The sequence below is a fragment of the Oncorhynchus kisutch genome, linkage group LG3 (genome assembly GCF_002021735.2).
Source record: "Oncorhynchus kisutch isolate 150728-3 linkage group LG3, Okis_V2, whole genome shotgun sequence".
Taxonomy (NCBI): domain Eukaryota; kingdom Metazoa; phylum Chordata; class Actinopteri; order Salmoniformes; family Salmonidae; genus Oncorhynchus; species Oncorhynchus kisutch.
The window spans coordinates 52,943,625-52,958,475 of record NC_034176.2 but is presented as its reverse complement, the minus strand read 5'-3'; the positions used below and the strand labels follow the sequence as shown (position 1 = coordinate 52,958,475).

The window sequence follows — 14,851 nt, the reverse complement described above, 5'->3', positions numbered from 1 at the left end:
TAGGCCTTACAAAAAAAATGTACTCACATCTGTCGTCACTATTATGTTGAATCATTAATTCCAGTTAATAATTTTGGATTAAAAACATATAGGCAGCCTAGTCAACCCAATTTTGAATATGTTTTTAATATTTCTCCTGACACACAAATAGACCATAAATACATAATGTTACCAATTAGTTTACCCTGACCAATCGACAGGGCGCATAGGCTGTATGCAGCTGCTCTTATTAGTAGCCAACGGTTGATCAGACTGAAAAATAGTCTCATTTTCAACCCATACAGCATGTCAGATTTCTAATGTTTAGGTGTAACCTAGGCTGCGGTAACATTTATATCATGAGTTTTTGCTTGTGCCTGTCCGGATTGATTATGTGTTATCATCTTTGCTAAATAAATACTGGAGGAAAGTGAAAAGTCCTACTTGAGCGGACGCAAATAAATGCACTGCTTCTACCTCTTTAGTGGTTTAATGAATGATGTGATAGAAGCTATCAAATCATTCGGAGTTGACAGTCGAAAGTTTGAAATGTTCAGCAAGTAAAGCATCGTAACGTGCAATTACCTCTGCAACCTTCTTGTAGTTGCCCCTGTCGGTGGAACTTTCCCTCGTGTCCTCTAAAAGCAAATTATTGCATGCCCAAAAACTCAGTGCTGTTGATACGTTGGCTTGAGAAAGTATTCACCCCCCTTTGCATTTTTCCTATTTTGTTGCCTTACAACCTGGAATTAAAATAGATTTTTGGGGGGGTTTGTATCATTTCATTTACACAACATGCCTACAACTTTGAAGATGCTAAATGTTTTTTATTGTGAAACAAACAAGAAATAAGACACAAAAACTGAAAACTTGAGTGTGCATACAGCTGGCGCTGCAGTACAGCGCCCTTAACCACTGCGCCACCCGGGAGGCCCCTGTAGACCCACATATTGCATTAATTACAGCTGCAGTACTTTTGGGGTATGTCTCTATAAGCTTGGTACATCTAGCTACTGGGATTGTTGTCTATTCTCCAAAACTGCTCTAGCTCCTTCAAGTTGGATAGGTTCTGCTGGTGTACAGAAATCTTACCACAGATTCTCAATTGGATTGAGGTCTGGGCTTTGACTAGGCCATTCCAAGACATTTAAATGTTTCCCCTAAAACCACACCAGTGTTGCTCTAGCAGTATGTTTAGGATTATTGTCCTGCTGGAAGGTGAACCTCCGTCCCAGTCTCAAATCTCTGGAAGACTGAAACAGGTTTCCCTCAAGAATTTCCCTGTATTTAGCGGCATCCATCATTCCTTCAATTCTGACCAGTTTCCCAGTCCCTGCCGATGAAAAACCCCCACAGCATGATGCTGCCACCACCATGCTTCACTTTTGGGATGGTGTATTCTCGGGGTGATGAGAGGTGTTGTGTTTGCGCCAGACATAGCGTTTTCCTTGATAGCCAAAAAGCTCCATTTTAGTCTCATCTGACCAGAGTGCCTTCTTCCATATGTTTGGGGAGTCTCCCACATACATGCCTTTTGGCAAACCCCAAACGTATTTACTTTTTTTTCTTTAAGCAATGGCTTTTTTCTGGCCACTCTTCTTTAAAACCCAATTCTGTTGAGTGTACAGCTTAAAGTGGTCCTATGGACAGATACTCCAGTCTCTGCTGTGGAGCTTTTCAGCTCCTTCCGAGTTAACTTTGGTCTCTTTGTTGCCTCTCTGATTAATTTCCTCCTTGCTTGGTCCATGCGTTTTGATGGGCGGCCCTGTCTTGGTTTGTTGTGGTGCCATATTCTTTCCATTTTTTAATAATGGATTGAATAGTGCTCCGTGGGATGTTCAAAGTTTCTGATATTTTTTTTTACCCAACTCTGATCTGTACCTCTCCACAACTTTGTCCCTGACCTGTTTGGAGAGCTCCTTGGTCTTCATGGTGTCGCTTGCTTGGTGGTGCCCCTTGCTTAGTGGTGTTGCAGACTCTGGAGCCTTTCAGAACATATATATATACTGTTTATATATACTGAGATCATGTGACAAATCATGTGACACTTAGATTGCACACATGTGGACTTTATTTAACTAATACTTTGACTTCTGAAGGTAATTGGCTGCACCAGATCGTATTTAGGGGCTTGATAGCAAAGGGGATAAATGCATATGCACGGATCACTTTTCAGGTTTAAATGATTTAGACATTTTTGAAACAAGTTATTTTTTTCATTTCACGTCACCAATTTGGACTAATTTGTGTATGTCCGTAACATGAAATCGAAAAAATATATATTTAAATTACAGGTTGTAATGCAACAAAATAGGAAATATACCATGGGTGATGAATACTTTTACTTGGCACTGCTTGAGAACATCCCTGTTTCTTCTTACATCTTCATTGTGTTCCGCAGTTTGAATACGCAGACCTTCGTCCTAATTGATGCAGCTTTTTCCCAGATGCTTGAATCTGATCTGGGCATTTATATGCTCCCTGCTTTTGTTTTGCCGTTTAGCTGAATGATTGATGTTGTTAGGGTCACTGTACCCACCTTTCAACCAAGGCTCAGACTTTCCAAAAAGCAGGCAAGGCCAGCAAAACAGGCGGCTTGATGAAAGGCTCCCTGTTAACCAGCTATATACTTTTGATACCAGTTGGTTTTGAACACCCTCACCTTTTCATCCTTATTCATGAAACTGATCTCTGGCGGTCGATCCTCGCAGAGGTCGATCCTCGCATTTAATTTGCACCTTTTCTGTGTTCCTCAGAGAATTAAAAGGGTTTTTCAACAAAAAGTCCACAACATTTTCAGCAGCGTTGCCCATTCTATCATTTTGTCAGAGAAATCTGCACACTCATGCTGGTAGCTAGCTACCTATTGAAGTTTGCAAGGCACATTTAAATAAATTGCACTGACTGGACACAAAAATGAAGTTCTGAAAACAAGAAACAATTATAATAATATAATATACCTCATCTGTCTCCTGTAATTTGAAAAACGAATTTGAATTTAATAATATCCCCAAAATGCTCAACTATCACCTTTCACTCTTAATCTCTATCCAACAATGTCACCAAGCTTCTCAACACATTGAACCCCCATAATGCTCTGTGGCACAATCCCAATACAACTCACTAGGTTCATTCTCTGATCTTAATTCCATGATTGGATGGACAACATGTTAGTTCATGCTGAAAAAGCTTTGAGTGGTTGGAGGACGTCCTCATAATTACTATGGAAGAGGGTGAGGCCTACGAGACTCCTAGGTTTTGTGTTGAAGTCATTGTAGCCAGAGGAGGACGGAAGCTAGCTGTCCTCCAGCTACACCATGGTGCTACCCCAGACAGTGCTGTTGAAGTTACTGTAGACCGGTGTATTTTAATCAATTATTTGGTGACATATGAATACATTTATATAGTTTTATCTAAAAAGCATAACTTTTTAATGTTTGGTCCTGCCCTTCCTCCTCTGAGGAGCTTCCACTGGTATCAAGCACACCCATCTCATTAATGTTGGTGAGACATTATGTCAGACTAATTTGCAATTGACTGTCATAGCCCCACATTAAAAGTATGTGATGGTGAGTTGAGAAGACAATCAGAAATAGTGTTAGAATGTTTTTCAATTGACTGCCATAGCCCCAAATAAAAAAGTAAACATTTGCTGTTAATTACATCATTTTTGTTAACATGGGGTCGAGAAAATGTTCAGATATCAAAATGGGATCTTGGGCCCAAAACGTTTGGGAACCCCTAGCCTAAGCCTTGTACTTTGCAGGGTGAATGAGTTGAGCAATTAACAGTATATTATTGATAAACAGTCAATTAACAGATTAATTGTGTTTATGGTCATTCCATATGATTTCAATCACTTTCTGACTGCACACCTTTTTATTTTAACGAAATCTTCCATACATGTTGCCCATGGTAGAAGTGGTCAGAAAGAGACTTTTTAGTTCTGAATGCCAAAATATTCAGGAGACAGGGGTGGTCAAAGTTGACCCATTTTGCATACCATGACGTCACCCAAAAAGCTCTCAGTCTCACACAAGAAAAAGACGTTCATCCATGTTTCTCAAACGTCAAATTTTGAAGTTGTTCCAAATGTCAAATGTTGAAGTGTTTGGTTACTTTTGTGTATCATTCCAAGGTTATATTTAGGAATTAACTCCAAATTCTTAAGGTTATGCATTAACTCAGAATGGTTAAGGTAAGGGTTAAGGTTTGGGATAGGCTTAAAGGGATACTTCGGGATTTTGGCAATGAGGCCCTTTATGTACTTCCACAGAGTCAGATGAACTCGTGGATTCAATTTATATGTCTTTGTGTCCAGTATGAAGGAAGTTAAAGGTAGTTTTGCCAGCCAATTCTAACTAGTGTTAGCGCAATGGCTGGAAGTCTATGGGTGTCTTCTAGCATTTGTGCAACTACCTCTAACTTCCTTCATACTGGACACAGAGATATAAAAATGGTATCATGGAGCTTATCTGCCTCTGGGGATGTAGATAAAGGCATTGCCAAAATCTGGAAGTATCCCTTTAAAACATATTTTTTTTTTTTAAATGATATTGCTGGATTGACAACTTAGATATTTTTGTTTTAAAGGGATACTTAGGATTTTGGCAATGAGGCACTTTATCTACTTCCCCAGAGTCAGATAAACCTGTGGATACCATGTTTATGTCTCTGTGTCCAGTATGACAAAAGTTAAATGTAGTTGCACAAGCATGCTATCCGATACTCATAGACTTTCAGTAAGCGTCTGCCTCTGGTTCCAAAGGTTGCATGTTCAAATTGTTGGGTTCTAAGGTTCTGAGAATATGAAATATACTTATTACTTATAGTGCTGAGGTTTAGAGGGTCTACACCAGAAGTTAATCTGCAGGGGGAAGGTATATAGTGTGGGCAATTAAGCTTGGAATGTGTTGAGTGCAGGGAAGCGATCACATGTGGCAGGCGTTGATAAGGGGAGAGAGCCATGGATTAGTGATGAAGAGGGGTCAAGATCAGGTCAGGTCACGTTAAGGGAGAAATAAACGTTTTTAGCCCGTATCACTCAGTGTCCTGCCTAGCAGTAAAGATACAATGTTTGTACAGATGTGTAGGAGGAGACTCGTAGGAAGGGTTAAATATCAGTACTTGTGTGAAAATGTTTTTGTCTAATGCAGCTGTATTGACCCTCTCAGAAGAATAAACTTAAACTTTCATAGTGTCCAATGGGTTTTTTACTCTGAGAATTAGAACCTAACACAATCCAGTGATAGAAAGTTGTTTTGGATATTTTTGTTTTAAAGGGATACTTCAGACTTCATTCGACAGTGGGTGGACTGGCGGCCATCTTTCTAGTAGTAATTGGAAGTTAAAGTTTCAATTCAATTTAAATGTTAATGGTGTACCCGCTGAATTGCAGGGCTCTGAAGTGATAGGTCCATTCTATGAATTATATTTCTATGATTGAAATGACACCCACCATGTATTCAAGAAGATACTGTGTCTCAACCAATTACTGGCACAACACAAACACTTCAGATTATGTCAAATAGAATCTAAGCTACAACAAGCTTTAAAAAATGACATAGTTGTTTAATTAAAATAATATAATAGTTTGACAACCCTGTTTGTAAGCTTTCACATTATATCAAGCTTAACCGCTTATCTTTTTCAGTGATGAAGACATGGATGTCTCATGGTAGGATAGGGTATGCACAATGGGTCAACTTTGAGCACCTCTATCTCCTGAATGTTTTGTCATTCAGGTAACTTTCTGGCCACTTCCACCATGGGCAAATATGTATGAAAAGTTTCGTTAAAATCAGGAGTGCAGTCCGAATATGATTGAAATCATGTGGAATGATCTTTTAATGAATTAACAACATCAGTCAATGAAACATTATGTCAAGTTCACCTTAAAATCCGTATATTTCCAACTAGTCTATATTTCCAACTAGAGAGAGAGAGAGAGATAGATGAGTGGCAGTATGGCAGTGAATGTGCTTTCGCACCTCTGCCAGGTGGGGTCATGTGCGCGGCGCTCGGGCTCCCGATTTCCAGCGAGCTAAACTCCATCGGTCGCTGTCCGTGGTACCTGCCGCTACATTCTTCAATTACCACAGTGAAATTCTTCATTTGTTCCGTGCTGTTTTGAAAGGTGCACTGATTATGCAGTTATTGTGAACATTGGAGTAACATAAAAAAAAAGGGTGAAAATGAAGTCTTTTCTCAATGCCTTAAAAAAGGAAGGTAGGTCTAACACCTTTATGAGTCTGGGTCCAAGTTTTATTTGCTTTTGACTCATAAATAGATGGAATTCTCTACCTTTGCTACTGCGTGTTCATTTTCAACTTTCTCAGGGGGTATTTTTATCCCTGCGTGGCACAAGTTCAATCATTTCATCTGCTCCAGGAAGTAATTCTACGTGGGCTTTTTTGAATGTGACGAATATAGCAAGGTCTTTGCGTTGTGGATTCATGCGTGCAATTGTCGTCCTAATTTAAACTAGTGGTACCTATAAAAGGAGATGTGTGTCGTTCTTTTTGGGCTAGAGGTTCTTTAACATGCAGGATAGATTATAGGTTATGTCATAGATTAAATGTTGGCACGCATTTGAGTGGTTTCCAAATAAATGTGTTATGATTCAGTCTTCTACAAAAGGTATTTATAGTCTCCTCCACCAATCACCTACCGTATGTAGATTATAGCCAGCGAGAGGACACACGGTGTATCTATCGTTCTCCTGGTCCACGGGGGAGAAAACACACCCACTAAAATGAGTGGATGACTAACGTCACCAAAACGGCTCTGCCGGGTGCATTATGGATCCATCTGCCTGTGTGTGAAAACAGTTGGTTCCTTAACCCTTTACTTCCAACGGACAGACTATTTCTCAATGAGATTTACTCAAAATGGATATATGAGTACAGCATTTTTTACTTTTATTTCAAAGCGTGGTATAGTTCCATTGGTAGGCTACATTATGTCAAATCCCTTGGTTGCATGACACTGACCAGAGCTGATCACTCATTGCCCTTTGAACTTAGTTCTCTTAGTATTAGGGAGCAGCAGTAAATTATATAGATCACACTGATTGCTTTCCTCTCTTATATAAGACAGCTCTGGATATTTGTCATGTTCTTTTCCTTGCTTCTCTATTCCTACAGAGGGAATGTGTGCTTATTACATTCCACAATTGAGAGCACAATTAAGAGCTGTGTGTGTGTGTGTTTGTGTGTGCATGTGTGCACGCATATGTCTGCCTACTTGCATGTACAGTGCCTTGCAAAAATATTCATCCCCCTTGCCGTTTTTCCTATTTTGTTGCATTACAACCTGTAATTGAAATAGATTTTTATTTGGATTTCTTGTAACGGACATACACAAAATAGTCCAAATTGGTGACGTGAAATGAAAAAATTAACTAAAAAATCAAAAACGGAAAAGTGGTCCGTGCATATGTATTCACCCACTTTGCTATGAAGCCCCTAAATAAGATCTGGTGCAACCAGTTACCTTCAGAAGTCACATAATTAGTTAAATAAAGTCCACCTGTGTGCAATCTAAGTGTCATATGATCTGTCACATAATCTCAGTATATATATATATATACACCTGTTCTGAAAGGCCCCAGAGTCTGCAACACCACTAAGCAAGGGGCACCACCAAGCAAGCGGCACCATGAAGACCAAGGAGCTCTCCAAACAGGTCAGGGAAAAAGTTGTGGAGAAGTACAGATCAGGGTTGGGTTATAAAAAAATATCAAAAACTTTCAACATCCCACGAGTACCATTAAATCCATGTTTAAAAACTGGAAAGAATATGGCACCACAACAAACCTGCCAAGAGAGGGCCGCCCACCAAAACTCACAGACCAGGCAAGGAGGGCATTAATCAGAGAGGCAACAAAGAGAAAAAAAGCCATTGCTTGAAGAAAAAAATAAGCAAACACATTTAGTGTTCACCAAAAGGATGTGGGAGACTCCCCAAACTAATGGAAGAAGGAACTCTGGTCAGATGAGACTAAAATTGAGCTTTTTGGCCAACAAGGAAAACGCTATGTCTGGCACAAACGCAACACCTCTCATCACCCCGAGAATACACCATCCTAACAGTGAAGCATGGTGGTGGCAGCATCATGCTGTGGGGATGTTTTTCATCGGCAGGGACTGGGAAACTGGTCAGAATTGAAGGAATGATGGATGGCTCTAAATACAGAGAAATTCTTGAGGGAAACCTGTTTCAGTCTTCCAGAGATTTGAGACTGGGACAGAGGTTCACCTTCCAGCAGGACAATGACCCTAAGCATACTGCTAAAGCAACACTGGAGTGGTTTTAGGGGAAACATTTAAATGTCTTGGAATGGCCTAGTCAAAGCCCAGACCTCAATCCAATTGAGAATCTGTGGTATGACTTAAAGATTTCTGTACACCAGCAGAACCCATCCATCTTGAAGGAGATGGAGCAGTTTTGCCTTGAAGAATGGGCAAAAATCCCAGTGGCTAGATGTGCCAAGCTTATAGAGACATACCCCAAGAGTTTTGCAGCTGTAATTGCTGCAAAAGGTGGCTCTACAAAGTATTGACCCTGGGGGGGTGAATAGTTATGCACACTCAAGTTCAGTTTTTTTTGTCTAATTGCTTGTTTTTAAAAAAAAAAAAAATTATTTTGCATCTTCAAAGTGGTAGGCATGTCGTGTACATCAAATGAGGTTGTAAGGCAACAATATAGGAAAAATGCCAAATTTGTTCAAGTACTTGACTTAGTTTGCCCAGTACAATAGAACCAATCAAAGGAGTCGAAAAGTTTGAACTCAATTCTCCCTGGCGGGTAGGAGTGTTGGGCCAGTAACCGAAAGGTTGCTGGATTGAATCCCTCGCTCGGATGTGTGTATTGCATTACCGTCCACTTTGACTTTAATGTCTCGGTAAAAATACCTAGGAATTAAGCTGTTTTTTTCTTCCCCTGAAGAAGGCAGTTACCCACTGTTCCCCGGGCGCTGATGACGTGTATTTCAATGAAGGCAACCTCCCCACACGTCTCTGAGTCAGAGGGGTTGGGTTAAAAAAAATATATAATTTTTTTTATTTCACCTTTATTTAACCAGGTAGGCAAGTTGAGAACAAGTTCTCATTTACAATTGCGACCTGGCCAAGATAAAGCAAAGCAGTTCGACACATACAACGACACAGAGTTACACATGGAGTAAAACAAACATACAGTCAATAATACAGTAGAAACAAGTCTATATACGATGTGAGCAAATGAGGTGAGATAAGAGAGTACAATATTGCAAGTAAAAATGCAGAAGACACATTTCAGTTGAATGCATTCAGTATTACAACTGACGAGGTATCCCCCCTTTCCCTTCCTTACTTCCAGATCACGTCAGTTGTGCTAGGCATTGGCCTTTTATTTGTTCCAAAGGTCACAACCAAAAATGTTTGGTGAGGATACCTTCAGCCACCATGGTTCTGGCCTTTGGAACAGCCTGCCGGACGTTTTTATTTATTTTATCCCATATTATATGTCTTATTTATGTTTTGAATGCATTAGTCTCTCATATCCACTGTTATTTTATAATTGTTTTTACTATTTGAATATCTCTTTTAGAAAATGCAGTGTTTTATTTGTCTTGATTGGGGTGGAAGGTAGCCTAGTGGTTAGAGCGTTGGGCCGGTAACTGAAAGGTTGCCGGAACGAATCCCAAGCTGACAAGGTAAAAATATGTCGTTCTGACCACGAACAAGACAGTTAACCCACTGTTCCCCGGTAGGCCATCATTGTAAATAATATTTATTTCTTATCTGACTTCCCTAGTTAAATGTTATTATTTTTTAAATGTAGGTGTATTCATTGCCTTTGTGTGTAACGTAATCACGTCAGTGACACCAAGCGTGTTCAGCATCCTCCAACACAAATGGATACTGTTTTCGTGCCCCACAAAACAGATGTGCACTAGTATGGTTTACTGTAAGTGTTTGGAATGTGGTTCGTTATCGTTGGGGGTGTGGTAAGATAGCAGTCTGGTCAAAGTTGTGGTCAGGGAGTGTGGTTGTGGTCAGGGTATGTGTTTGTGATTTAACAGGATGTGGTTGTGGCCAGGTGGTTTGTAAAGCAGTGTGGGCCTGGTTGAAGTTGAGTTAGAATTGATCAGGCTGTGGTTGTGATTTTGATAGTGGTTATTGTTAGGTAGGGTGAAGGTGTATTAAGATGGCTCCAGTCTCTGCTAAATCCAAAAGCCTGGCTGGCAACATACACACTCTCTCTCTCTCTCTCTCTCTCTCTCAAGCACACACACACACTCTCTCAGGTGTGCGTAACAACCCCCGCAGTGTGTGTGAAACGCATGCAGTTCTAGTTCAGTGCGCTCAATCAAAGGCTGCTTCATATCTCATACATTTATGAGGAATCAGATTGTTGATCGCCTTCTCACATTGAAAACATTATTGGGTCTTTGGTGCGACTCCAGGCTCCCTGCTACTTCCTCCACTGCTTTAATTTCGAGTGGAGACGAAAGTGCCGCAGTTGCACACTTGTCAGTGTGATATTATACTCTAATGCTGAAACTCCACTGGGAAATAAGGTTCAATCATACCATTGCTGGTGGGGCAGAGGAGCTCAGCTGTACTTGGTGCAATAATCATCATCATCATACTGGGATCATAATGACTTGGATTTTTATGAGAGGGCCAGACAGGGCCATCGAATAATGCAGAGCAGACATCCCCCAGGCAAGGGTGTGTGTGTGTGTGTGTGTGCGTGTACGTGTATGCAGTGTGTGTGTTTAAACTGTTTTACAATAAGGGATAGATGAACGCCTTTGGGGAATAAATTGTTCTTGACTGATTCCCATCAAGAAAATCAATCAGACACATCGCCCTACAGGTAGTGATTGATATTCTGTGTTCATGTGCGTGTTAGTAAGCAAGTAAGTGTGTAAGTACGATCATGCTTGCATGTGTGCTTGTGTGAATTTGAGTAAATCGCAGGGCAATAAATTAATTATTGAAGGTTATCTCTTGGAGTGCTCTCCATTTCATTCTCTACCTATCAGGTAGGCTCGTCCCAGAACAGTAGATGTGAAGGAAGGGAAAGGGAGGAGTGCTACTCTGTTCCTCATGTGTCTCTCCACCACAAAGTCTAGCTCTCTAAGACATGAACATTAACAGAGAGTGAAATGGCTCATCAGACACAGACACCTATTTGCAAGGGTCAGGTAGAACTGGTTTATCAGATAATCAATGACTGGCCCTCTCTCTTGCTCTTTCTTTCTGTCTCTCATACCCAGTGCCTTTCCACGAGGCCCCGGAATACTCCAAGCGGCGTCGGGTCCCTCCCTCTACCAGCAGCAGTGGTAGCTGCCTGGTGGCCCCCCGGGTCCTGCTGCGCTCCAACAGTGACAACAACCTCACAGTGAGCCAGGGGCCTCCCCAGGACTGGTCCCAGCCCCAGGGACCCCCCCAGCACCACGGATCCCAACAGGGAGGGGTCGGACCCCCCACCTCCACCTCTCACCGTAGCCTCTCTCCACAGCTGCTCCAGCAGATGCAGGGGAACCCAAATGGCACTGTGAGGACCATGGGCCAGAGGTCCCGCAGTACAAGCGTGGGGGTGGTCCCGCGGAGTCCGTCCCCGTCCCTCAACCGGCTGGGAGAGGAGGCCTGCAGGCCACACCCGCAGACACATGTACAGACACAGCAGACTCAGCACAGACAGACCAGGTCAGTAGAAGGAGGAGAAGCAGCAGAGACACACAGCCATGTACGTAGGCACATACTCTTTACCCACACACCACCCACACACACACGCATGCGTATGCACATATGTGTGTGGCTGTATGTTTGTGTGTGTGTGTGCGTGCGTCCTGTGGATTAGACACTGAAGGCTTTATATTGCTGGTGACGTAACCTTGGCTCTGCACAGTACTGATTAAGACACCATGCTCCCTGTCCTCCTTGACAGATTAATACACATATGGCACTGTCTTTCATCCACACAGTCTGGTGAGAGAGAGAGAGAGAGAGAGAGAGAGAGGGAGAGAGAGACCAATTAAGAGCTTGACAAAGAGAAACAATGGGCGAGGGGGGGGGGATATAGGGAGGAGAGAAGACATACGGAGTGAAGGTTAACAAGGGAAAGTCAAAAAGATAATGAGGGGATAAGTGTGTCTTTTGCCCTTACATGATGACAGCCATGTCATTTTCCTATTTTGTATGTTTAACACTGCAACCCAGGAGGATGGGTTGGACGTTGGGGTTTCATCTCCATCCTCCCCTCCAAGTCCTTCCCAATCCCCATGTCCATCTTGCCTCTGGTCCTGTCCACTTCTTCATGTCCTTCATCCCTTCTTCTTCCATCCATCAGCCTTTCCCTCCTTATTTCTTCCCTCTTACCACTCATTCCATCGTACTCTCCTCTTTGCTCTCAGTCCATCCTCCACCTCCATTTCCCCCTTAAGGCGTCGGCATGCTTCAGTTTGGCTGACGCCTAGCCGAACCAATTGTGCTCGAATACTCCCTTAAAAGACCTTAGATTGAAAAACAAGAAAAAAAGCGACAATAGTACAATTTGTCAATTTTAAGACGCCGTATACCATTCCGCCGTATACCATTCCTCAAAATAGTCAGAATTTAACTAAAATAACTCATTAAATTCATTAATCTTTCATGATTAATCTTTGCTCAGGAGATCTTAGTCATGCAATTAACTAAGCTGTGTGGTGTAGTATTTTTCTATGATTTTTATTAATGAAAACGAGTTGTATCTTGTTGAATGACAACAAAGACTTAATTGAAGAATCCCTACTGTTGACCAATCACCAACGAAGGGGCGTAGACTTCGCCTCCAAACTTCAGCTTGCCTCCAGAAACATGTTTGTGTGCCAAAACAGCCGTGGGGAAAAAAACCTCACCGAAGTCCAAAATGAACAAAAACGTCACAAAATCTCATGGTAATATATGCACAAACTCTACCAAACTGTTTCGGCAGGGAAGCATGCGGACACCTTTATTCTGCCCGTTCCCTCCATCCTACATTTTCCCCTATTTTCATCAACTCCCTCCCTCGCTTCTCTTCTCCCTCTCCTCTCCCCCTTTTGTTAACCCTCCTCAATCTTTCCATCCATCCTCTCTCCTCTGACTTTTTTGCTCTAGAAAAAAAACTTGACGCATAGCTGAATCAGAAACTATGGCGACGGATCCTCGTCCTACAGCCTGAGTTTGTGCCTAATTCACGTACTCTCCAGAGAGTCTAGACAAATCAAATCAGATTCCCTCTCTCCTGCAAGAATATTCTTACCCAAGACTTTCCAATACATAAATACGATGTGGACTAAAAGATCAAATAAGATCAGTATTTGATTCTGGAAGTCTTGCTTAGCATAGTGTGTGTTGTAACCTTAACTGCAACCTGAAGATTAATATTAGCTGCCAAAGCTAATGCCTTGGGCTATAGCTTGGAAGGCTAAGGTCGTCTTCAGCCACCGAAATGACCCAGATTCGTTTCTGCAATCAATGTGTACTTATTTTTCTATCTTATCAGCACACCAATTTCCTAACAATTCACCCGTATGTCCTGACGTGGTAGGAAAACAATAACTTTTCTGAAAAGTCAGGACTGTTTTAATGTCCTGTATTTGTTCAAATGTTATTTTAAGCTTAAGGGTTAGGTTAAGGGTTTAAGGTTAGGGTTAGGGTTAAAGTTAGGGTTATGTTAATGATTAGGGGTAGGGTTAGGTGTTAGGGAAAATAGGATTTCTAATGGTCAAACATTTTTACTCCCCAAAAAGTCCTGAAATTTAACAAATAGTAAAAGGTGTGTGTGTGTGTGTGTGTGTGTGTGTGGATCTGGAATGGGGCTAGATCTCCATAGGCTCAGGGTTGAGGAGAGGAGTGGTGTGGTGTTCAGGATAAGGTGACCCACTTACCGTGTCTCTCTCTCACTCCTCCTAAATGCCTCCTCCCTCTCTCTCTCTTTCTCTCTCTGACAATCACTCTCATTCTATCCCACCCGCTCATTGTCTCTTTCTCTCCGTTTGACTGTGTTTGAATACTTACAATGCTGCTGTTGCTGGGGCTTACCACCAAGTGGCGCTCCAATACAATACTCTAACAGATCAACCCAGACACCAATGGATACACAACATTAGGTCCATCTCAGTAGTGTAGTAAACATGCGTTTTCATCTGTAGTTGGACTCAAGCAAATGTACACGTGTGCTTGTTCCTCTCCTTTGGTTATGCTGGCGGGGTTTTGGCGGGTACACTCGTAAACAAAATAAAGATCTGAGACTTCCTGTAGGAAATGTATCAATTGCGTCTCAGAAAGGAAAGCACAGACTCTCTCTCTTTTCCCTGTGTTGGGATGTCTTTCTGCTTGTGTGGTGGGTGAACCCAGTGTCCTCTCCTCCCTACCCAGAGGACACTGCAGGGATCTGCAATACTTTATGTGTCAGCTTCCATCCTGCCCCATATACAAGCTCCATAAGGACAGCGGTGTAACTTAAGAGTTTGCAATATATACTGTGGTACTCTGTCAAATGTGGCATGTACTAATATGCACTACTCCTCTATCTACCTAGTTAAATAAATGTTAAATAAAATAAAATATTCCTCCTATCTCCTCTTCTCTCTCACCCCTCTTCCATCTCCTCTCCTCTCTTCCCTCCTTCCCACCTCTCTGTCCCCACCCTCAGCCCCAGTGGTCATGTGGAGGTGGTGGTGCAGCGGAGGAAGCTGTACAGTGCCGTACCAGGTAGGCACTTTGTGGTGGTCCATTCCTACCATCCACGGGCCAAGGGAGAGATCACCCTCTACAAGAACGACAGGGTTAAAGGTGAGACATTAGGAAATGTTAAGGAGAGAACATACAGATACAATTGTATTATGCTTAAC

At 42.0% G+C, this 14,851-nt stretch overlaps 1 protein-coding gene across 1 annotated transcript in view; it reads left to right on the top strand.

The window, feature by feature from the left end:
• Nucleotides 1-14,851, top strand: part of LOC109874221 (SH3 and multiple ankyrin repeat domains protein 2-like) — a 126,453-nt gene that overhangs the window by 22,580 nt on the left and 89,022 nt on the right. Inside the window, exons 6-7 of the mRNA XM_031815693.1 lie at nt 11,249-11,795; nt 14,653-14,792. Coding sequence (XP_031671553.1) covers nt 11,249-11,795; nt 14,653-14,792 — 687 coding nt within the window. The remainder of the gene's footprint in view (nt 1-11,248; nt 11,796-14,652; nt 14,793-14,851) is intronic.